Genomic DNA, 26,222 nt, shown 5'->3' on the forward strand with positions numbered 1-26,222 from the left:
CCAACATTTCTGTCACAAACCATAAGTCCTGTTAATTGACAGTAACTGAAACAGCTTCAAAAGGAAATGCGGTTGCTCGCAGGGGAGGAAAAAATGTCTGAATGTATGAAAAATGGACTCTGGACCCTGCAAATCCCTACAGGTCAAATGAAGAAAATGCACTTACAAATGAAAGAGAGAGTTTACTTTTCTGCCAATGTTGCCTTAGTAAGTTTAAGGTCATCAGATAATTTGAAGAGAACAAAAACCAGCCTCACTAAAAATTGGAGTTCTCTGTATTTCCTGCTTGGAGTTGGAATAAAAAGCCCCAGACATAAAAGGTTCTTAGAGGAGCGCTTTTTTAGACAATACAGTACCTTATACATATTGGGGGTTAAATATACTTTCAAAGGCACAGCTCTTCAGCTGTAGAGTCTACTGCTTTGGATGCCAGAAAAGATACTTCATGCACATTGAATATAATTCCTATGACAACTTCCAAAATAACCTAGGAACCCTGAACCTATTTGTTTTCCACTAGGTGAAGTTCTACAGTCAAGTTTTGAGTCATCTCAGGGCTTCTGTGATAGTTTACTAAAAAAAACCAAAACACACACACAAAAAAAAAGAAGAATCCTATTTAGCCAGTGAAGACCAGCTGGCCAAGGAACATAGTTTTTCCTCAAAATATCTGGTTTCTTGTGCTGCTTCTCCCTGTAGATGACTTTAATGAGACTAAGCTGTTTACATTTTTTCAAACCCACTTTATTTCCTGAATTTCCAGCTGCAATCCACAGTTTGTGCTCAGTACTGGTACCACCAGATTTTCCAGAGTTATCATTATATGACCACAAGCAAATATTTCAAAAACACTTAGGTAAGTGGGAAGGATAGATAGTATCTCTTGTATTAGTTTGTTCACTGTTTACTGCGTGCATGTTGTGTGTTATGGACAGTTTAAAAGGCTACAGGAGGACAGCAGAAAGGCAGACTGCTTTACTCTGGCAAGCGAGCAGCTTGCTGCGGCACATGGGGCAGGTGAAAGCTACTGGAGGAAGCCAGGGAATAGAGGGCGGGGAGCCTGCAGGCTGGCTGAAGACTCCCAAAAGTCTGGGACTCCCACCAGTCTGCACTGGTGGAGTTCACAGCCCTGAGGGCTACGGGTCAGGAGAAGAGTAAAGTCAGAACCCTGAATTTTAGGAAAGCAAACTTCCATCTCTTCAAGGAGTTAGTCAATGGGACCCCCTGGGAAACTGCCCTCGGGGACAAGGGAGCAGAACAGAGCTGTCAGATCTTTAAGGATGCTTTCCATAGCACGCTAGAGCTCTTGATCCCCAGGTGTAAGAGTCAGGAAAGGAAGGCAAGAAACCAGCATGGTTGAGTTGAGACCTGCTGGACAAACTACAGGGCAAGAAAGACATGCACAGGCAGTGGAAGCAGGGAAAGGGATCCTGGGAAGAACACTAGGACTCTGCCTGGTTGTGTAAGGATGGGGTCAGGAAGGCCAAGGTGCAGCTGGAGCTGAACTTGGTAGGGGACACAAAGAAAAATAAGGGGTTCTGCAGGTATGTGAGCCAGAAAAGGAGGGTCAAAGAAAGCGTATGAGCATGAGCAAGACTGGCATACTGGTAACAATGGATGATGAGAAGGCTGAGGTACTCAACAACTCTTTTGCCTCAATCTTCACTGGCAACCTCTCTCCCTACACCTCTGGAGTATTGTTCAATACCTTCATCAGTGACATAAACAGTATTGTTCAATATCTTCATCAATGACATAAATAGTGGGATCAAGTGCACCCTCAGCAAGTTTGCAGACAACACCAAGCTGATTGGTGCGGTTGACACACCTGAGGGATGCCATCCAGAGGGACCTGAACAGGCTCAAGAAGCAGGCCCATGTGAACCTCATGAGGTTCAACAAGGCCAAGTGCAAGGTCCTGCACCTGGGACAGGGCAACGCCCAGTATCAATACAGGCTGGGGGATGAAGGGATTGAGAGCAGCCCTGAGGAGAAGGACTTGATGGACGAAAAGCTGGACATGAGCCAACAATGTGTGCTTGCAGCCCAGGTAGCCAACTGCATCCTGGGCTGCATCAAAAGAAACACGGCCAGCAGGTTGAGGGAGGTGATTCTGCCCCTCTACTCAGCTCTGGTGAGACCCCACCTGGAATACTGCATCCAGCCCTGGGGCCCTCAGCACAGGAAAGACATGGACCTGTTGGAGTGGGTCCAGAGGAGGGCCACAATGCTCAGAGGGCTGGAGCACCTTTCCTATGAGCACAGACTGAGAGAGTTGGGGTTGTTCAGCCTGGAGAAGAGAAGGCTCTGGGGAGACCTTATTGTGGTCTTTCAGTATTTAAAGGGGGCCTACAGGAAAGACAGGGACAAACGGTTTAGCAGGGCCTGTTGTGCTAGGACAAGGGGTAATGGCTTTAACCTAAAAGAGGGAAGATTTAGACTAGATCTAAGGAAGAAATTTTTTATAATGAGGGTGGTGAAACACTGGACCAGGTTGCCCAGAGAGGTGAAATGCACCATCCTTGGAAACATTCAAGGCCAGGCTGGATGGGGCTCTGAGCAACCTGATATAGTGAAATCTGTCCCTGCTCATTGCAGAGGAGGTTAGACTGGATGACTTTTAAAGGTCCCTTCCAACCCAAACTATCCTATGATTCTATAAAAGGAACACGAGGTTTGCCTGTAACAAAAAGACTCAAAATAACCTTCAGGTTTCCAGGGAAAATGACATTTCCCTTGGGTGTCAAAACAGGACCATGCAATCCGGGAAGCTGCTCAAAGCTCCACAGTAGGAGCAAAAGGAAGAAGCCAGCCTTCATGGGCAGGGGGCAAAGATTTGGCTGTGAACAATAGGAAAAAATCTGTCTCCATCAAAGAATCAGAGTATCTCTGTCAGCAATTACCTTGCTCTTATCTGTAGTCTCATCAAATCAAGTACTGGCGACTGGAAGCCCTTTTGATATTTCAGGCATAGTCCCTTCAAGGAAAAGGCACAGGTAGATCTTTGCCTCTGACACCTCTGAGCATCTCCGTTTCGTGTCAGCACAGCTTAGCAATCTCACTCTCATTCACAACACTGACTAAGGGGGTTCATGCCATTAACAATAAGTGAGCATTTCCACATCACTTTAAAAAACTCAGCTTGGGTATTTCTGAGAACTTTCCTAGAGATGAAAAACAGTGATTTTTATGGAGAGAATTCATAACATTTCTTGTAAAACATTTGGACAAGTCATTATTACTATACCGTTAGCCATTCACTGCAGTGTGCACGGCTTGATAGAGAACCTGTGGTGCATTCTGGAATTATACACTGGCCTGTTAAATGTGAAAACTGAGTTATCTCTCTCTTTCTCTCTAAGAGGATTATTAAAGCATCTCTATGACTTTATAAAAAATAATGTAAAAGGATGCTCATCTGTGCTACTCTGAAGATTTATTTCCCTTTCTCTCCTTAGGTTTCTTTCAGAGTCTCTTCTGTTTTATGTTTGGTTTATAAAAAAAATAAAAAATAAAAAATCAGCAGCTGAACAACCCTGGGTTGCTCTGCGATAACAAACTAGGACAGACTGGGAAGGAAGATACCGACACAGTCTTAGCAAGAATTCACATTTCAAGAATCCAAGAGGATTTTATGCATGAACCTTACTAAGGCTATTTACAGATGATGAAACTCTCCTGTCAGCATCCCTTTAAAGTTTCTCTGTATAAATATCAACAATCTTGCCGGACAATCGGCGAGACGTTAGGAGTCTTACTGCATGCTGTGCTGTGAAGATATCTAGTTTTAAAGAGCAAATGACTCATTTAATAGATATGGTTCTGTTGAAAGAACATTCTTTAGAGCTTAGTAAGAGGTTTAAACCACATTAACATTAGAAATCAATGAGCCAAAAAACTGTGGACTACTGAGGTCATGGTTAATAAAGAAAGACTTCAATTTTATTTTCATATCCTGTTTTTGGCCTATTCACTTGACCTCATTTTTAAACATGGTCTGGATGTAATTCACCATTCCACACAAAGACACTGATTATTTTTCCCAGTTTTACTCTCTTCAGTAAATTCAATGATATTAAACCTGATTTACACCAGAGGAATTGAATAAATTTACTGATATTTTCAAAGAAATCAGCCACCCAGCCCACAAAGCACAGTCCAATCTAACGGTGCCATTTGAATCTTTTCTGGCTAAATGATACACAGCTTCTGTTGGCTGCGTAACACGAAATCCCATAGGAATGAGCCCATCACTTGCTTCCTCCTCTGAATGGCAGGTTACTCAGTCCTCATCATCTGAGCCAACATGGACTGGAATGAATGGAAAAGTATTTCCTTCATTGGAAACAAGGTTGTTCCTGGTCTACATGCAGACTGAAAGCACATTGAACAAATTTTTATACTAATTAGTGCTCATGTTTAAGATCCCCTCCTCATACACAGGCATTTCAGCAAACAGGCTTTGAATTGTTCAAGCACTGAGCCGCCCTGAAGTTCTTTTTTAAGCTTCCTGACAGGAGAAGGTGCAGAAAAGAACAAGATAGGATATTTGTACATTTAAACTGTATTTCCTACAAAATGAAGACTTTGCAAGTCTGCAGGAGCTTTTTGTTTTCTGCAATTTTTTCCTGAAACCCCTACCAAGAAACTCAGCTCTTAACAAAAGAAGGGAAGACCAAAACTCTAGGAGCTGCGTGGCAGAGCACAAACAGCTTAAAGTTGCACTACTGCTAGAGTATTATTCCTGAAGCATTGTTCTTACACACAAGAGAAACATTTTTTTTGTTGAAAAGAAACACCGCGTCCTTGGTTTGTGAAAGGAACATCCATCACCTTGAATAAAATGTTTATGCGGAGGGAGAAAGACAGCATTGATGAGAATGCAGATATCTCAGGTTTCCATGAAAAATTCTTCAGAAAATATTATCTATCGAAGTTATGCCCGAGTTGAAAGCGAGACTACAGTGTAATTTCCTATGGTAAAGAGAACCATAGGACAATCCTAGGCTCACTTATTTATTCTATTAGTAACGGCTTTGGTCACTCAAATAGTCACACACTTTCATCAGTTTCAAAAACAAAAGAAATGAAGATGAAAAGGAGTGAGTTTCTAACACTTTAAATTTGGGTTCCATATAACGAAGCCCCACCGCTTAGATACTATGTCATAACTATCCAAGTGCTGCAGACCTTCTCCTAGATTTCTGCTCAGGGTTAACCAATGACAAAAGTTTTCCTGAGGCATTCTCACCATTGCTTTCTGGGCTCCAAACAGTGGATTTACAAAAGATAAATTACTTACATTAAAGTTTCCTAAAGTTCTAGTCTCTGGACATAAAAGAGTCACCTGTCATCAATAAAAGCACAACTCATATATTGCCCATGATTCCTACTGGTGCACTTCGCACGTCCCGCTTTCTGACATGGCATGTTTTTGTCTCCTTATTCTCTATCGTGTCTCCTCAGATTTATTTTAAACACCTCCAGCTGATGCCTGGACACAAGGACACCTGAACTGGTATCAACAGCATCTTCAATAACAATATTTTTTTTTATGACATTGGTCAGATAATGCCCATCTGCTGTTTTTCAGCTTTTGAGATTTAATGATTTGCTATTGTATAGCAGGAATAACAACACCAAAAAGATTTATAGCCTTTCTGCAAAACTAACACGTTTGTATTATTCACCTATCAGCCTCAGTTTGTTCCAATGACAACGTCAATATGACTATTACTAGATTAATTCCATGACGCTATTATAGCAGAGAAGCCTTTAAATATTGGTGCATAGTGGAGGAAAAAGGCTTACGTGTTCAAAAAATGGAACAAGGCACACAAAACTATTTCCCTAGTGAAGTCAATAAAATAAATAGGATTCCAATGCTGATATGTTTGAAACCCTCCAGTGACTTCTAACATGGACAGCTATGAGCAATTTGGCCTGTTCATTCCATTCTTTGGTCCTGTTATGTCCCCATCAGTTGGTGCAACAGCCAATGTCGGTCATCTGTCTGAAAGGAGAACCAAAATAAAACCTAAGAAAATGTCCTCTTTATCTATGTCCCCCTTCTCCCCTCCCCCCCCTTTTTTTTTTTTCCAATTGCTTCCCTGGAGAAGTTTTTGGAAATCTGATAGATATAGGGTTTTTTTGGAAATGCACATTCTTGCATGGTTACTTCACCCATGACTCAAAAACTGATTCAGCAAGCTCATACTTTTGTAAGACTGCGAGTGACTTCAGAGCCCGCAACGATTTACATTTGCAAGGCTGGATGGAATTGTACCTGCCTCGTTTTCTCTCCTGCAGCCACTGTGGAGAACAATGCCGGAGCACAGACTGCAAAATGTTCAGGCTCTGCCTCTCTATGGCTTCGTCTAAACCCACCGAGACTTGTCCCTGGCTGCTCAGACCAGGGATCCATTGTAGAAATTTTCCTTCTGGCTCATGTGCTATTGAATTCTTGAGAGAAAAGCCAGGGAACATGGTGAGGGAGTGAAATAAAGGAAGTGCAAGGAATCAAATGAAAAATGCAACTTGCGTGCATAGAGAAAAGAGCTGAGATTAAGATTTACATTCTTGGCAAATTTATTTCCAGGATTGCTAAAGTATACCTTTCCCTCTCAGTTTGCATAATCTGCTCCCCAACATGCAGAAGCAAGATTTTATATCCTTTTGAGTTGAAAGACACTCATTTTCTTCTAGTCTTTGCTGTGGAAGAGAGAAGCTGGAGCAAAGAATAACTTGTTTTGGCAATAATTAATGGTTCCGATGATTTCAAATCATACACCGATTCCTAAGTTCCACTGAATTTCTTAGATATTAGAACCAGTCAGCACAGAGAGCTCAAGAAATACTGCAACAATGTAATGCACATAGCAACTTCTCTTTTTTCAGACTGAAAAATTGTTTCTCTAAGCAACTGCCCTACAATAAGCTAGTTCATATTACAAATATTTTAAACAGTTTTCCCACATAACTGGATTTTGGGCACAGAAAAAGAGGAACTGATTTTAGTATTTACATTAAATAATATGCAGATGATGTGTATATATCTCTCTCTTCTGTATAAAGCTATCACGTGCCTAAACCACAGTATGATGACACTCTCAGGAACAGAGAAAATACCAAAAATTATCCCTTATGTTTGTAATACTGATCTCAGAAAAAACTATACGTAATAAAATACAGTCTACATTGTGAGAAATGTCTTAGGATCCCCTCAATAAAGATCTACATATAAATTAGGGTACCACTTTTAAGGCAGAAGCAGAGCATTTTGTAATTTTGCTGTGATTTGTATTTGTCCCTTTTACAGAAGTAGACACCCGTGTTGTCTCACATGTTTGGTTTCTGCATCTCAGTAATTCACAGCATGGCCTGCTGGGCTGGGAAGACTTTGTTGACATTTTAAACACTTCCATATTACTGTTTTAATTCAGATCACGAACACGTCTTTGAAGTGAATGTCTCAATCATCCCCACTCTCTTTTGGTTCATATGGATTGGTTTTAAAGCACAAAGCTTCCAGACAAAGCTAACCAGAGCCCACCTAACATATGATTTCAGCTACTAAGAGGTGTCCAGTCAAGGGCCTGAAAGATCTCCTCCCACTCCCGAAACGTGGCTTAGCAGCACTCTAAACTTCCCTAGTGCTCCACACTAGTTTCTTATGTAGACTTAGCCTTTGCCTCCACACGTCTAAACCAGGCATTTTTGTTAGAAAAACGGATTTGAGAGGATTATTCTTAAAAAACAGTTAATTAAAATGTACTATTAAATGGCCTTTACCCATGCCAAACATGTATTACGGTCTCTGATAAATATTGTATTCACATGTCATTCAAACAGGAACTTCTACCAACGGTGAAAGTTACTTAAGGAAGAACCACGTGCCTCTGACACAACTGCTTTTGCCAGCAAAGGGACTAAGAAATTTGTAGACAAAGTTTTCCGTACCTTTTGGAAATAAGATGTTTTCAATTGGATGGGAAAAGAAGACAGCCACTGAAAATCCTTTTTGTGCAGGTAGGTATTTGTTTCCAGTAACTGAGAGATAAAGAGCTAAAATGGATATTGGACTATAAACTCTCATACCAACCTAATAGTGTCCCTTCAGAAGAAGCTTATTCTCAAGTTCATTTCAGTTCGCACGGTTTTTCGAAGTTTTTTCAAACCAATCCTCACAGCAGCACGTTCACAGACAAATGGCCCGAGTTGTTCAGCACTGTTACTTGGCAAAGTCTCCAGCCAGATGGGTTTGCTAATGACTCCTGTAAGGTGTTTAAATCAGAATCTAGTGTAACACATGACTGCCATGTTTAATTACTCTAAGTTAATACAGCTTAATGGATATTGTTTGGTATGTAAGAGTCGGAGTTTTTGATGAAAAATACAAAGACAAAATAGTCTTTTCCATTTGAATGTAAGGGTACCAAAGCCTTCATTCTCTGCCCATGTATAACCTTTCCTAAGAGCAATCATTCAGAACAATTATTATAGCAGAGACAGACATTTGATCAACTTACAAAACATTTCTTAGCCGATATGCACTAACAATGGATACAGAATTTTACTTGCATCAGCTGAATATATTTAACTATTCAACAACTTTCAGTAGGTTTGCCTGAATGCATTCAGCTGGTGAAAGGAAACTGGGATACAACCATGATCTTGAACTTTTTTTTTTCTCTCAGACAGATAACATCAAAAGTGTTCACTAATCATAGAATGGTTTAGGTTGGAAGGGACCTTGAAGATCATCAAGTTCCAACTCGCCTGCCATGGGCAGAGACACCTCCCACTAGACCAGGTTGCTCAAAGCCCCATCCAGCCTGAACACCTCCAGGGATGGGGCATTTACCACTTTCCCTGGGCAACCTGTTCCAGTGTCCCACCACCCGCAGAGCGAAAAATTTCTTTCTAATACCTATTCTAAATCTACACTCTTCCAGTGAAGTGATTGCCCCTCATCCTATCACCACATGCCCTTGTAAAAAGTCCCTTCCCATTTTTCCTGGAGGCCCCCTTCAGATACTGGAAAGCTGCTATAAGGTCTTCTCTTCTCCAGGCTGAATCATAGCTCCATTTCATTTTGCAAAACTGCACTTTTTTGGAGTACACTTTAAGCTCTGTACTATACACAACTCACATATGCTAACACTGCAATCAAATCCTTGATTGCTGGCACAAGAAGATGGCAAGCTATTTGCAGCTACAATTAATGCAAAACAATATAAGAAAAACTGGACCCCTTTCGAAAACTTTCTTTAGGACATATTTTTGGGTAAAGCAGTTTTTCTCCTAGGTCGCTAATCAATGCCTGTGAACAGTCAAACCAGCTTTTGTTCCTTGAAACTACCTCCTCAGTTATAGGACAGGATACACCAAAGAGATCAACTTTGATAATGCTGACAGTCCCTCGATGATAACGAGGAATTGTGAGAGCTCTGGGCGGCTGGACTGTCTCCAGACTAGGAACCTAGAGAGCGGGCTGAACAGAACCCTGGTGACTGTGGTTATACGAGATATACAAGATAAAATAATTCAGATTTAGATTTTTAACATTTATTAAAAAAGCAGGATGTATGTTCATTTCAAATTAAACAGTTAAAAATGTTAAAGCATACAAACAAATCAATTGTATACTAGCAGCATCCAATTGTTAGAATTTTCTAGAACTCCTCAGTACAGTCTTGGCAAGCTAAAAATATTACAACTTGCAACCAACTGACCTCACCATAGTGCAGATAAAACAAACTTTATAAAAACAACGATTTAGGTTAAATAAGCTTAAATAAAAGTGTTAAATACAAGACACTTGATCAAAGCTTCTGTACAAAGATAAACAAATTTGGCATTGTACAATTGATTGGCTGGCTCACACCATACATGATTTCAATAGTTAAGCGGTATAACTGTTGAGCTGAACATCAACTATACAAAAGTAACTGAAGTCGGGAGTGGGCTAACGCCAGTGAGCCATTTACAAGGCATGTGTATTTTTAGAAAATCAGAACACTGTTTATATTCAGGCACCATTTGTTCCTGCAAATAAATAATCTCTAATGTATCTGCATCCAAACTAGTGTTAAACACATCAGTGCTAACATTTTATAAACACAGCTTTGTGACTATTCACTATACCTCCATTGTTATTGCTATGACAATGTGGACTGTGGAAATAAAACTACTGTACATACAAAAAAATAGAGCACCTTTTAAACATTAAAGTATATGTCTGGTTATTCTTTTTATCTTACAATACTGAAGCCCAAGCTAATGTAAATTGCTTTAACATCTTCACCAGCGCACCTGAAATGCAGGAACTAAAACCCCAAATATTCCTCTTCAGGCAAGCCCCAGCCAGAGCATCTTCTAAAAATGTCTAAAATGACACTAAGGATTCTTTACATTCATCTGCACACAAACAAATATCTGCTATTCTCTGCTTTCTTCATATGAATTTAAAGACGGATTACCACAGTTCTCTCTCCTTTTCAAATGAATTAAGCTGGATAGAGAATGTAGCAGAAACACCTAAAATGGATTGTGAACACAGTGAAATTATTACCCCGCTAATTCAAAAAAATACAGCTGTTACATTGTTCAAAGAAGTATTTTCCAGGGGCCCAGTCATTAGGATTTTTTGTCTATCGTATTGAAAAACCATTCTGTAAATTTCCTCAGCTGAGCAGCTGCTGTTTGAGACTCCTCCTGAAGTCTCATGTTATCTTGTCTCAGATGCTGCACCTCTGCTTGGAGAACTGCCTTGTCCTGTTTTTCCTGGTTAACAGAGATACAAGTTGAGTAAAGTGAGTAGTCGTGATGACAGCATTAATTTTTATTGTTAATATTTCTGTGCAAGTCATACAGCTGTATCTTGTCGAGCCCTCTAATCCATTCCGACAGCTACTAACTGTAAATTAATTCCCCAAATATGCTCCAACTACCTCATTCATTCTGAGAAAATACTGCGAGCTAAAAGGAAAACTAGATGCTATTTTAATACAAAAATTACAGGAGTTTACTCCATTTAACAAAAAAAAAAAAATATATCAAGCACTAAAAGGATAAGAAGCTTTTAGGTATTACAAATCATATGCGAGAGCCCAAGCCATACAGAATTGATTTCAAGCATATGTTAAGGAAGAAAAATATCTAATTTCAAATTTTCCCTTACATGATTATTTTCTTGCCAAAAGCAGTCTCATTTCTACCACTCCTGGCATTGTCTCTGGCTCAGAAATTAGACAGCAAATGAGACACAAAGCAAGTCATTCGTACATGATCAAGATACCACAAGGCAACAAGGATGACAAAACTGGAGTGCCCGTGTCCATACCCCTATCCTTTGTTAAATCCAAGGTACCATAAATGGAGATAAAGTGCCTCATTCTTTCTGGGGTATGACCATACGTAGGACAGTTATTCTGGAGTAAAGACCCATAAACCAGTTAGCCTTGGGGCAGCTTGTTCATATAACCATTCCCACCAGACCTTCTGCACCTCAGAGTTCTGGTCAACCACTGGGCCTTACCGTTCACTATCTAGTTTAACTGATGTACTTTTTTCAAGTCCTTGATGAACTCTGCATAAAAATACAACTATTAAAACTGGAGAGTAATAATACCGCTAATGATCTCCTACCTTTCTCAGGTCGGTTTGTAGTTGCCGGAGGATGACTTCTAGCTGGTTTACTTTTCCAGTGAGAGTACTTGGAGCATGTTCCCTGTAAAGTAAACCACTACCTTCACTCCGAGTTAATTAAAAACATTTTATCCCCCAGCTTCTGCAGAGTAACACTTTTAGGGATAGCAAAGCAAACAAATCAGTTTAGGCACAGTTAGGAAAACACAGACAGAACCAGCATGAACAAAAGACTCTTACTAGAACATAAACCCATTGCTGCGATATCTGAAATATGACGCTGCCTCTCATGCAAATCAGGCAGAAATTACAACGATTTTAAGAAGGAATGTTTTAGGAATTATTTGCACATACCCTCACAGTGCAAGTCAAACTTACTGCTAAATGGCGTGCCAAGCACGTTTGTTAACAAGCTGCTTTCTGATAAGGACTGTACTAATCTGAGGTAAGTGGCAGCAGCAATTACTGTAAACTGAAAGAGCTGTTCAGAGTTCTTTTGTCTGTGTTGTTGTCATTCCCAGTAAAGGCTAAACCTATGACTTTATGGAGACAAATATTTTGTTTAAAGGTCAAAACATATGAAATATTGCCACAGGTTAATCAAACGTACAAGTGAAAGAAAATACTGAGAATAGCTTCTCTTTCCTGTATGACAATGGGCACTGTGGGAGACAGTTTCATACACGTTATAGATGAAATTAGCCCTAATGTGAATCATTTTGTCTAGAAGAGAGAAGCTTTACGTACAGAGCTGAATCAGCTGCTTCATGCAAGTGCACAAATCTGACAGATTTGCCGATGCTAAAAGTGGAACATCTTTAACAGTCTTTTGCAATCCTTACTGATCACTGGGCTGGGGAAAGATGTGGACTTAGAAGTCATTACAATAAATGCACTTTACCATGTAAGTAAGTTAATTTGTGTAAAATTGGTTCAAATTAAAATATGATAGTCTAACAAGCAAGAAGACTTTTCCCTCCATTTCCTGTTCTTCCATTCCTGCAGCTGAAGAGCAAAACTAATTGAAGATGTGTTTTTCTTTTAAATCATGTTGGTGGACAGATCATACCGCTGTATCTGTGTTTTTAACAAATATACTCCTCACAGCAGGGAAGACAGGAGGAGGGGGAAGGGAGGAGGGAGTCCTCAGTTACAGGTTCTCTTGATTAATTTACCTCTGTATAAATGAAAAATTATGGATTTTCAAGTAGCAAATAGTTGCAAAAGATAGGTAAGAACACCTGTTCCAAGGTCTGAGACATTCACTGCAGATAAGGTTATTGCATACTACAGAGTTGAGCTCCTTTTATCGGTTCTATTCAAATGAAAATAGAAATAAGCATAACACAAATTGTAACTGTTTAGGCAGAATACAGTGAAAAATGTGATTAGCTGAAACTCTGCATTAGAGACTTATTTTAGCAAGAGAGCTTTATGTGACTAGAAACGTTTTTAAAAATTAAAGACATGATCAGTCAAGGTAACAGGTCTGCCATCAAATAGCAGTGAAACATGCATACTGGCAATTTGACATGCAACATTAAGAGAAAATATTTTCTTAAAATATTTTTGTAAGCAATAAGCTTTAATTCTGACATACCCAGTAGCCTCAAGGAAATCTTTTCCATCTGTGGGACTCTCATCCAAAGGTAACTCCTGTGTTCCTTCTAAGCCCTGAGCTTGCTGTATATCACTCAAGGTGCAAAAAGATGCTACTCTCTGATCTGTAAAAAAGTAACATAAGGATACGTTTAAAGCTGGACATATATACAGAATAAAAGGCTATATTACAGCCATTATCCTGGCTCAGTTAGAGAAATGGATGTAGGTTTCTACATCATAGCTTTGAAGATAATCAGCAGATGTAAAGTATATTCCAACTAGTTGGCTTCCCCACATCTGCATCCAAAGGCAACTTCAAAGGAATTTTTTTTGTCTATTGGCAGAATAAGGCAGATTTGTTTGGACCAGTTAATACTGATATGAACAGTATATTGGTCTTGATGAAATCTGCAGAAAACCATTTGAGAATTCAGGGATACAACCAATGACAATAATTCAGCAAAAAGGTTTGGATTTTCCATGGACTTAACGCCATCAGATTCCTCAGAAATCTGCACCTTCATTTCGTACTGTTTAACTCTCTCAAGCATTTGCAGAACCTAATGGTAATCTGCATACTTGAAAAACAATAAATTCACACTATTTTTATCAATTGAGATTTTGTTATATGTATTACTAGGGCACACTGTTATCTATATTGGATTCCACTGGAACGCAATCTAACAAGCACAGATGTAATTACCTATGGATATACAGTGTGGTTGCCAAAATACATCAGTCACCACATAATAGAAGTATGCCATGCAGATCATCATTGCACAGAACAGGAATAAATGATGCATTCGTTAGGATTTAATTTGTCGTCTTAAAAAAAAATAAATTCATATTCTGTGGAGATTGATTTAACTAATTTCTGTCAAACAAAATCCATGTCTGTAGGCTTGTATAAATTCTGGCGACAACATGCCTGCCTTGCCCTCTCTCCCCTTGCTCTACCACCCCACAGGCCCGAAGCTTGCATTATCATGCAAACGTGCAAACATAGGAAATATTAAAGAAAGTTTACAAAAGGCAAAAGCCATCAATCCCAGACCATCACCTAGAAACGGCGTGTGATGACAGAACGGCCCAAATTCTTCATCTGAGTCAAAACCTGGAATAAGATTTAGAACGTTCCTATAAACAAGACAGTCCATTGCCACCAGAGCAGCTGTGGCCCTCACCTACAGAGCACACAGTAGAATATGCCCTGTGCCGCTCACGCTGGCTCTTGCCCTCAGCCTTCCAACGCCATTTTGACACAACACCCAGGTTACAGGAAAGCGTGAGGTGTCGTGCCCCATGTCTCTAATAGTAAAATCCAGTATTGCGACACAGCACGACAACTTGGCAGGATACATAAAAAGACAACCCTTCAAACTCTACGCACCTATACAGTGAATGCAGGCCAGATCATTTTAACTATGAAGGAAATCTTGGTTTAAATGTTCTACCAAACAAAAATAGGAAATCACTAAAAAGCTCTTCAAAGGGATTTTTTTTTTTTAATGAATAGTTTTAAGGAACAGCACAGATTGACAAATCGTTCCATAATATAATGAAAAATAATTGCATGTCATTCTTTTGTCCAGTTTTAAAGACCACAGCTTGTTTCCCTTGTTTTTATCCTTGTTTTTGACTAGTGATGGATCTCAGCAAATATGAACATGACTTTTTCATATGTGCTGACAATGAGGTAAGAGTATAATTTTGAACACATAATCAATGACGTAATTTACAGATTGAAACTTACTGAGTTGAATAGATTTAAACAGTACAAACTAAAACTAGTTTCCCAGATCAAACGCAGTATGTAGGCCAGAAACAAGACTGTGTAAACAGTCAGTTTGAAGCACCTATCTAATTATCGATTTCACCTTCATACTGTTCACATTTTCATTACTACTTGATAGAAAAAAACAAAGCCAGCAACAAATGTTATGCTGTTGCCTATTTTTCCTATGGCCAACAATGTGACATGTGACATTGTGTCTCAGAGGCAATTCTATTGTAATACAAAAAAATCTGCACTTTTCTTCCTCTGCCGAGTAAGCTTAACTAAAGAGAATGGTCACTTGTCTGGTTTATTTTGTCAGTTGAGTAAACGTTTTGTCAGCTTGATCTCCCCAGCAGTATTTGAAAGCATCTTTTTCTTGATGGATAAAAGCAGGTGCAAAAACAGGTACATGCAGCTGTTAAGGAAATCACCCGATGCCATTTTAAAACACAATATTTAAAAATATTTTCATATTATTTCAACACACAACAAAAATATAAAATCACTGGTGCTCGCAATGAATATAATGTGTGGATTTTCTTCCTTATGTAATCTCTAATGAATTTCAACTCCATATAATTAAAAAAATAATACTAACACTTATAGTGGGAAATTAATTGTTAAATCTTTTCTATTTTCCTAGTATAACTTCAATATATTTTTCCAATATTCATATCATTATAAAATATGAAACCATATTCTCACATTCATCAGGTGAGGAATAAAGTCACTACATGGCTACTAATAACCAGAAGTCTCCAATCATATGAAATACTACGCAAATTCCTGTGTTGCTTTTCAAAGAGTGGTTCTTTAATTTTCAAAAGCCAGGTTAGTGTCAAAATCATTCTCTGACAATAAATCTCTGTAATAACTAGTATATCAACAAGATCCTGGAGTAGCAAAACATCTTGCCTTTGAATACTTTCCAAGTACTTTTGAAGACACATATAAATTTTCAGCAACTCTATCAAATCTCACTGGTGTCCTTGTAAGTATTCACACTTAGCAATAGTTTCACCTATTCACTATTTAAATTAGAACTGTTTTTAAACCTGAAGTGTGGTGAAGGTTGAACTTGTGCTTCAAAGAACAAAATCTTCCTACTGATTTTTGTTTTATTTGTTCCTAACAGAACAGGCGTGGCTTTATATTCATGAAAATGAAATTAAAGCTACCTTTACCGGTGCAATTGAGTGCATTTCTGACTATGATGCTATAGACAAAAGTTCTGCTTCCTTGAAATTACAGGGACACCTCCCATTCAATTCAAGTGATATGTCCATAGTAAAGAGAGGAAAATACATGTAAATCTCAGAGCTCTTATTTTTATCTGGGACATCTTTGCCAAACCCCACATACTACCCATGCATAGAAAACTATTTTCAAAGATATATAGGTGTTTATACCAAAAGTTTAAGCAACAGTTGACTTAACAAGACAAAGATGAGACAAATACATGTCTCACTTTAAAGTCATAGAATTGTACAGTGGTAACCACTAAGAATTTGAATCCGTATTTTCATTGTTCCAGACTACTAACAGAGGCCAGAAAAAACTCCAGACAATGTTGACATGCTGGAGAGCAGAAAAGGCTAAAATAAGAATATTGCATGAAGCTGCACTCTCATTATTAAGGCAAAGTTGAACCAAAAGCACACACTGACATACACACTGATGCAAAAAGAGTTACACATGCATGCACTAGAAATGACCAAATGTTAAATAAATATTTTCATTTTTTCTTTTTCTAGCCGTTTAACATACTAATTTGGTTAAAATAATTATCTTTCATGCTGAATGCTTCACTTCTTTCTCATTATGTTATGTGTAGCATTACTTGCATTAAGCTATAAAGATTTTAAATGGAAGTATTAAAATAATATTAATTATAGTAGCACAGATGTTTCTGCAAAGATAAATTGGCATTAAGAAACACTGCATTCTGATTGGCATTAGCAGATGTTCCAAAAACTAACCTGAAAGAACATCAGAAGTTGAAACCACCTATTTTAATGAACTAAATCAGAGACATCTGAGGAACTTTCTTAGGCTGTTAATTCCCACAATATGATTTACTAAACACTAAACAGCTTTTAAAAGCACAATAAACCCAGTTTAAAGTAGCACAAATAGTATAAAGTTCTATTCATAACAACAATAATAATAAATATTTATGTTTGCGTTAATTCTCTTCTACAATGACAGTAACAGATACAGACATCTAGAAAGGCTTCTTTTGTTCCCCAAAACATTGAAAAGATCCAAAATTAGCCATCAGTGACATAACACACATGTTGAAAGCCAGTCCTTCTTCCCTAACTTGGAGATCTATTGGAAAGATAATACAACAAAATAATGAAAAATTACATTCTCTCCTTTTTCCTTATTCTTTTCTGAGATTTCTTTGTTCTCCTTTTTCTAATTCAGCTTTCCAGTTTATTCTATAAATTCCTCTATCTTTATCTTTCCTTATTTCAACATGCTTTCTTTCTTTTTGCTTCTTTAACCTCTCGTTTTTCACCCTAACTGCCCTTCCTAAATCCCCACTTCTTTTGCTGTACAGTCACATCCAGTTCTATCTATCTTTTATTGTTTGCTTTGGGGATGGATGCAAAAATATTACAACAGTGTACTTCTAGCATGTCAGCTGCTCCCTGGTTACTGTCTCTGCAGCTCCCACCAAAATAAGAGAAGGGAACTGGAAGTAGCCTATCCACATATAAAAGAAATGGAAGGCTACCCCTTGCTCCTGACTGCATGCATGCTAAAGATGATCTCTGGAAAAAATAGCAGAGTCAAACCTACGTCCTGCAAAGGAAGGCAGTGCAAAGACTTAAAATAACATTGCGCTGTGCTCCAGCTTATGGACACTGACCCTCAACAGACACAGTTCAACAAAACCCCTCACTGAGGCAGCTTCTGGAGCCAGTGGAGTTAACGCCTGCACAGCTCTCCATTGCACTGCAAAGACCTGTCTTAGGAATAACAGGGGATTTTCAGGAAGTTTGAAGTAAATATTCGGCTTCCCACAAAAGTTCTTGCCAAGCAAAAGTAGTGAAAATGAAATGCTCACAAAGTGAAAAGCACTATCATCAAGCTTTCAATTAAAAAGAAACCTCATTACTTATTCCACCCTCATGGACCACAGTTCAAAAACTGCTGTCCTGGGGGGAGGAAAGCTAAAAATGAGGTTGCTGTTCTTGTTACACCCATGAGCAAACACTGAGTACAGATGATGGCAGCAAAAATCTTGCTACTATATTTAATTCTTAATCCAATTAATGTCAACATTATAAGCGCCTAAAAAGGCTATATTTAACATTAATTGATATACAACTGCATTTTAAGACAGATGAAGGATTGTGAGGCCCACATTATGGATGTTGAACTGATCAAAATATGTAACTTGTCAAAGTACAATCTAGAGAGATCATGGGAAAAACCCTAACCTTGGAATCAGATTGGTAATTCTAATAAACTGATATTAAGAAGAGACCCGTACAAAGAAAAAACTAAAATTAAGGCTTGTATCTATGTTCTGGGACAGAACACAACTTCAAAATATCAGGTTGGCAAAGCCAAACTAGTGAATAACTCTAACATTTATTTCTTAAAACGGTATTAAACAAGTTCTATCCATTTTGTGATCTTTTTCATTGAAGGCTTTGGGGGTGGTGGTGGTGGTGTTTGTTTTGGATTCTTTTGAGATGGCTTTATATAAAATGTGATCACATTCCCACACAGTTTAATAAAAAGATAAAAGCAGTTTTATATTCAGAAGTGGACAAAGTTTACAATCATCCACTTTCTTTTTCACATTAATATAATGCGGAACAGTAGTTCCAAGCTATTTTTAAATAGCAAGTTGAAGCAACTCCTAAGTCAACAACATCAAAATACATAAAGAAACTGTGTCTGCTAATTCATATCTAACACTTTCCCCCCTGGTGAATTTTTTATGTCATGCCTATCAGTTGTTTTTTTTAATTACTTTCAAATTGTAAGACATAGGATAGAGAAAGTTGAACAAGGACTTAAAAATTCCATTCCTTGTAAAAATTTCAAATTGAAGTACTATGAATTTAGTCAAACACTTTAGAAATCATCTAACATACACACAGATGACACTTTTGCGGAGTCCTAAACAGAAAAGAATTATGTTCCTTTATACAAAACTAGATTATTATTTACTACTCAAATTCTTACAATAATTAAAGAAAACCCCCAACAATTAAAAGGTTCAATCTTGCAACTCAGACCATCAGTTCTGCAGCGTTACCTGCAGGTATACCTAAGATTTTTGCAAGTAAAACCCAAAAAGTGAATACTCCTCCTGCCTAGGATAGGCCACTGTGTATAGCTATGTTGTTCTACACTTTTCTCCAATTCAAGTGGTAATTACACTCACATAACACTTACCAAAGTGAAATTATTTTCAGCATGATATTATGTAGTAAAAATAATGAAAACCTATTAGAGTTTTCACGGACAGCTACAAGTACAGGAGCACAACTGGTACAGAATGACTTTTTAGTCAGCTGAACTCAACATTTTTATTAGCATCTTAAAATATTCCTCAAGCACAAAGGTACAGAGTTAGTTGTTTACTGATCCAAATCTATTTTCAGTTATTTAAGATGTCAATAACAAATAGCAGGATGTTCCCTGAGCAATCAAACATCAAAATGCATGGGAACAATTGTCAGATTCACAGCTTCACAATAGTTCCTGCCAGCCACAACAGGCGTGTTTGAGTACTACTGAGTGATAATGAATGCACACACAGTTAATCAAGTTAAGAGACAATACAGTACTTTAGATTGCTAATCATTACTGTTGGTTTGGGTTTTTAACAATGCCATTTAATTAGTATAGTAAGTAGTTCTGAAGAGCTTTTGAGCAAACTGAAATATAATCACTTCATACTTAGGGAAGGAATCAGGTATCAGAAAACTGATTCCCATGGTTGCTTTTAGTTAAAAAAAAAACCAAAAACATCACCAAAACCAAACAGCAGAACATCTCGTCACTAACTGCACAGACAGTTCTCCTCATAAAATTAAGACCTGTATCTTATACAATGGTGACTGTGGTAATGTCACCCTTATTCACAGATACCTCTGACTTCCCTGTTAAGAAACGATGAAATTTTAGCACAGCACAGTGACCTAATCAAAACACCCCTGAGAAACAACAAAGCACATTCAACTGTATGTATTCAGATATACACTCAAACCAACACCCACCTTTCTGTGTTTATACATTATGTGTAGGTTTAGCTCTCAGAGAGGCGAATGAGTTTTTTTCTAAGGTAACCTTGTCTTATAATTCAATAATGCAAACCCGGTCTATATCCTGCACCTCAAGTTCTGCTACTGGAAAATATAGAGCACGTTTTTGCTGTTTTTCAAGGGCTTATTATGGAAACTGAGAGGGACTGCAACATCACTTGGACTACACATACAAGTTTATAAACACAACACAATAAACTCAGGGAAGTGTTACTCCCAGTTTCATTTTAAACACCTAATTTAAACGCTTTGAATCTCTCCTTCAAAACACCTGATTTTTCCAACTGATTACAGAAGGAACTTAGGCACCTAGGTGGATGAATTATATCTAAGTTAGATACTGAAAGTATTATGAATACCCCAAGTCTTCAGTGACAATCTTCTGCACTGAGAATTGATACTGCCAAAAGAACTAAAGGGCTATGAAGGCAAACACTGGATTTTTGTAATTAAAAATGTGGCTATACAATATATATTAAAAAAAAAAAAACCAACCCAAAAACAACACCTCCTTGTACTGAACATTGATCTTTATTCAAATTTTCCTGTTACCTTCAAACGCTCGTGCAGCATCTACCAGGTGGGACCAGTCTAGCCCTGTGGCAGTGTCTGGCAGGGGCATCAGGCCAGGATCATTGAATTTGGCTTTATCAGATAAGGACCCATCTGAGAACCAGAATTCATCTAAACAATAAACACAGTAATTAGTCTTCCTATAACATGATGTACAATTAATTTTGAAGCTATTATAATGAACTGTAAAAAGCAAAGAGTGCTTATCTTCATTCCTCTTGTTTCTATATTTTCCTGTTCAATACTCAGTATGGGTGGAACAATTTTTAAACTTCGGGAGAACGAGATGGGAAAAATTTCTAAAGTTTTTTCGTGCCACTTTGCACATGTGTTCTTCGCATTTTCATATGAATGCTGTGTAAGCAGGCAGCATCCATTCTTAAAGCATACCATACCATATTAAACCTGAGCACTGAGCAGAAAAGTTGCTAGACAGACAAAGTTATATTTTTAAGAAGGCTGTGAAACAACATACGAGATATTTACATGCAGAGTTGTATTCTGAAACTTAAATATTTCAGTTCCAGAAGCAATTTAAAAAATATAATATTCTTTTCTTTTAATGCATTTGTAAAGTCTAGCCTATATCCAAAACGCACTTTCACATTGTATTAGTTGAATATTTGTAGCTGTATATCTGAGGACATAAGACTTGTGTGCTGACCTCTAAGCTCCAGAGTGAGCTGTAACACATTGTATAGTGTAGAAGTGTAGCTAGATTGTACATTAATTGAAGTGTATACACTATAAAGTTAGTTCAAACACGGCTTTCAGTTATGCGGTCTTTTAGAAAGGTATCACGAATGTACATCTTAGTAGAGGAGATGCTAATTTTCATAATTATCTTAAATAGTTTTACATTTTCTGTATTTATCCATAGCAATCTTCACTCTCATCAATGTGAACACATTAAAATGAATACTGCTGAACAGCCACACAGAAGTTCTTAAAACTGAACATAAACAAAATACATTCTTTAAAATCACATTTCATCCTAACCATAAAGCTAGCGATATAATATTGTACTTTTAGTACTTAGTATAGTCAGGAAAAAATAAATTTTGCTTCAGATGTATCTACTTCTATTAAATAGAGAGGCCACAATAGTAATTTTTCCTCAAATATTTCAGAAGGAAATTTCCATCTAGTTATTCCAGTGATTCAGACTAAAATATTTATGAGGAATATTTTTTTTCAGGAAAACACCAAGCACAAACTTCAATGAAGGAAAAAATGCACACGTACAAGCGGAAGATACATCATCATTTAAGAAAATGTCATTGTCCTGATACCAATGAAAAAGAATACCAAAGTCTATTTGAATTAAAGATTCCTAACCTAAAAATCCAAAAGCGGCAGCCTGTTACAGAACATCCTACTACATGGAGCTATTATTAGGGCATATCATATTCTTTGCAGAAAACTTGTTTAAAAAAAATAATAAATCAGGAACAAGAAAGTGAAGGAGGTTTGAAATCCTCTGTCAAAAAATTTTAGGAGTCCCACAAAGCAAAAACAATGCAGAAGAGGTAGAAATCCTGTTTACTTATATGAAAGATGCAGTACTGTTATATTACAATTGGAAGTGGCTTGACAAACCTCTGTAGAAATATTTTTCTCAATACCCACTCTTCGTATGCAAAAGTGGATGTTATATGAAATAGAAAATGTAATATACAAATATATTCTACCCACACATCTGTACTAAGATTTTATTTTCGGTTTCTTATAAACATATATAAAACCTTATCTAAGGATACCTTAGGGTGCACATACATTGGGAACTCAACATCAGAGCAGTCTCTGAACTTTTGTATACGACCTGGGAATTCTAAGAACCTTATTTATGCAAGTACAATTGTTTTATGCGTCCCTGCTGTGGAAAATTGACAGAATGCCTTATTTGAAAGGCTGGCAAGCTGGCTTTTGGTTCTAGATCAGCAGGCAGGCCCTAAGGGACAGCCCTTGCTTTGTGTGATCAGCCTACAGAGGCTGATTGTGAAACCTGTCAGGAAGATGCCTGCTCCCAGTGCAATTCTGCTGGCTTTCCAAATTAAAGCATAGGAGTGATATATTCACCAGTAGTCATCCTTCATTATGCATTGTCTTTGTGAGAACCTCAGTTCACCTTAGGGTGGATCCTATTTGGTCCCGCATAAGACCTGCCAGAGCAACTCAACTGCAGAAAGCCTGCCAGAGTAGAGATTTGAATATTGATAGCTCTGAAAACCCAAGTGCTCATGATGATGGCTGAAATCATAAGCAGAATAACTGAACAGGAATGAGTATGCCACCACAGAATAATTCATTTTCAAGATATAAACGATGTGTTCTTGTGCAATGTGGGGGGAGGAATGGGGAAGAGAAAAAAGAAGGAAAAAAAAGGAGCTCTAATGATACAGGCCTTTTTGTGCTTTTGAATTTCAGAGAATATTGTTTGTATTTCAGGAATGCTCTGGGTGAGACAAATTATTTCTAGCCTTCTGTATTTGCATTTCCACCCCGCTCTTCGTACCTTGCTGTTACCTCCACTTTTTCTCTGTATGACTGCTGCATTAGCAGCTGTAGGCTGCCTGTTGTCTTCCTTTTTGATTTGTGCAAAGATGGCAAGTTATGCTTTAGCATGCCCACCTCTGTGTATCCAGGCAGATATGTCTAATCTCTTAGGCCGCTATTTTCATTGCCCACAAGACTGGTTTTGAAGCAACACAGGCTTACTCCTATTTACTTTAATGTAAGCATTATCTTTCAGTTTTAAAGACTATTTCAAAGACTGCTGTAACTCCTTTTGGCAAAAAATCATTGATCTTGTCATTTCTGGTCCTTTCAGTTATGTCACTTTCTTCCTACACTTTGGAATTTTTGGAATTTTCTTTATTTTGATTGTTGATACATAAAAATATAAAGCATTTTGAAGCGCTCTTATTTTCACTAAAATTACATGGTCAGTTCAGTTTCCAACAGAGCTTCTCAAATTGACTGTCATCAGTCCCACATATCTCTGTATTCAAACAGTAACTAGTTATACAGAAAGAAGAAAGATTCACCTGACTTAACCTTTTCTACTTCCCAGACAAGTATCTTACTTCAGCTGGAACTGCTACTTTTATGTAGAGACTACAGATCAAGAAATAATATCTGCTAAGTACTCCTCACTTACTGTGCTCAAACTAGACATGTCATTTAACAAGCAGATTATCTCAAAAGATGCTGCAGCTGAAGGAACATCTCAAGTCATATGTAGACATAAATCCCATTGTCTGCTTCTTGTTCTTCTTTCCTGCAATCACCAATTAATTATATCTCTATGGTCCTCTTAAACAACAGCTTCTGCCTGCCGAACTCTTCCCTTCTTCAGTATTACCTAGGGTTGTCCAAAGTCTCTCTTCGAAGATGCCAGCCTGCTAATAGACTTTCTCATGCACATATGCTCACATTACTGTTAGAATAGTGGACATGTGCTCCCAGTAACTACTTTTGCATTCCCTTTTGTTACTGAAAATAGTCTCATGTTTTGGTATGGTGGATTATTCACTGTGTGAGAGTCTGTAACAGACAAACATATATACTCCTTTGGTTGCATGAATTATTTAATCAACAGACTTTATTTGCTTACTGAAAAACTGATTTCTAAATTGTTCACGTTGTACATCATCAATATGCAGTCATGCTCTTCCGTCTAGTGGGAGGCATCCCTGCCTATGGCAGGGGGGTTGGAACTCGATGATCTCAACATCCCTTCCAAACTAAACCATTCTATGATTCTATGCTTCTTATCAATGAGGTTAGTTTTGGACTGAAGCTAACACTCATACTAAGCCAGTTTTAAGATAGACTTACATCTAATAACATCACTGCAGATATACCAGCTGCACTTTTGGCAGCCTTTTCCCTATGGCATGTATAATCTGAGAACTTTCAGAATTTGTCAGTATATTATTCCAAAATACACCCTTCCTTATGACCCTCTTCATTGCAAGTTTTCCTGCACCTTGCTCCTTTCACAGGAATGTCATGGCAGTGTATCACATAGGGCATTTTTCTTTCCCCTTTCTTTTTGTGTTTCACAATACAAGTGGACCACGGTGCCTGCAATGTCAGTCAGATTGCCTCCACATGTCTTCCCGGGTTTCCAATTTTTGTTAGTATACCAGTTCTGTATCACTGGTTCTCACTGTTTTCATTCTTTCCCTGCTAGTTCAGCTGCCATGAATTTGCAAAGCAGGGATAGATTTGTACCTGCAACCATGTATGGCATGCTAGAATCACTCAACATGAACAGCACTGTCTCAGTTAAGGAATCTTTAATGTCCCTACGGTAAAATTCCAGAGTTCTCAGCTACATGAGCTCTGCTTTCTGGTTTAAGTTAAAAATAAGATAAAATGAAATAAACCTTTCCACATTTGTGTACTGTGTGCAATCAACAGCACTCAACTGTCAGAGCTTGCATTTTAGGCTTTGCTGAAAGCAACTCTTCTTTCACTTCCCCCAGTGATAAAATAACAAAAAAATCCTATAGCTTCATTTTCTCATCTCCTTCCCACAGTCAACATCGCACACAGTTGAAGCTTCTGTTTCCATATTTGAATGGTTGTTCTGTCTGATAATTCTGATTTCCCAGTAAACTGAAACCCTTCAGGTTGCCCATTATGGTTTGGTTTTGGCGCTGCCTTGCTTACCTATTAATCACACTCTTTTCCTTGCTAGAGGGATCTCACAAGACTTGGTGCTGCCGCTATTTCATGTACCACATGCTGGGAAATAACATGCAAGAATGTATCTTTCTAAAAAGAATTCCAGACAAAACCACACTATTTCCACTGATTTCTGTAAACATTAAATATCAGTAAGATTGAAATGTTTTAAGATCACAAACACATGTATTTTACAAAAGACATTAGTATGACAGCTAAAAATCCTGTTATCTGGAACTACAACTTCAAGCTAAAATTATAAATGAAAAAGAAACCTCTCACATCACCACTGCTACAGAATGTAAATACCTGCTATGCACCAACTACGAAAACCTTCCTAACAAGAGCCAAAGTTAGTTTCTTACATGGAGATACTGACTAACCTTATTTCAAAAATAAAGGCGGGCAAGTCATGATGTGTTTGCTTTCATTGTATAATTACAGATAACCAACTAAATCTGCCTTGAAACAGCCATCATAAAAGATCCTATATTGCTTGTACTGAAAGGCACTTTTATAACACAAAACCAGAAGCAGAAAATAGAGGTTGTATATGAAAATAGCATGAACTACTTCAGATATCAACAACCAGCTTCATTTTGACTGACAGGATACTAGTTTAATGTTTTTTT

General features: G+C 37.9%; 1 protein-coding gene across 1 annotated transcript in view; it reads right to left on the reverse strand.

Annotated features, from left to right (window-relative positions):
* Positions 1–10,148: 10,148 nt before the first annotated feature.
* SIPA1L2 (signal-induced proliferation-associated 1 like 2) overlaps positions 10,149–26,222 on the reverse strand; it is a 90,193-nt gene continuing 74,119 nt past the window's right edge. Inside the window, exons 17-21 of the mRNA XM_009891145.1 lie at positions 20,875–21,006; positions 14,312–14,365; positions 13,250–13,373; positions 11,650–11,731; positions 10,149–10,785 (exon numbers count right to left, since the gene is read on the reverse strand). Of these exons, the coding sequence (XP_009889447.1) occupies positions 10,639–10,785; positions 11,650–11,731; positions 13,250–13,373; positions 14,312–14,365; positions 20,875–21,006 (539 nt within the window). The 3' untranslated portion in view covers positions 10,149–10,638. The remainder of the gene's footprint in view (positions 10,786–11,649; positions 11,732–13,249; positions 13,374–14,311; positions 14,366–20,874; positions 21,007–26,222) is intronic.

This window comes from Charadrius vociferus, unplaced genomic scaffold (genome assembly GCF_000708025.1).
Source record: "Charadrius vociferus isolate BGI_N301 unplaced genomic scaffold, ASM70802v2 scaffold78, whole genome shotgun sequence".
In the NCBI taxonomy this organism is placed as follows: Eukaryota; Metazoa; Chordata; class Aves; order Charadriiformes; family Charadriidae; genus Charadrius; species Charadrius vociferus.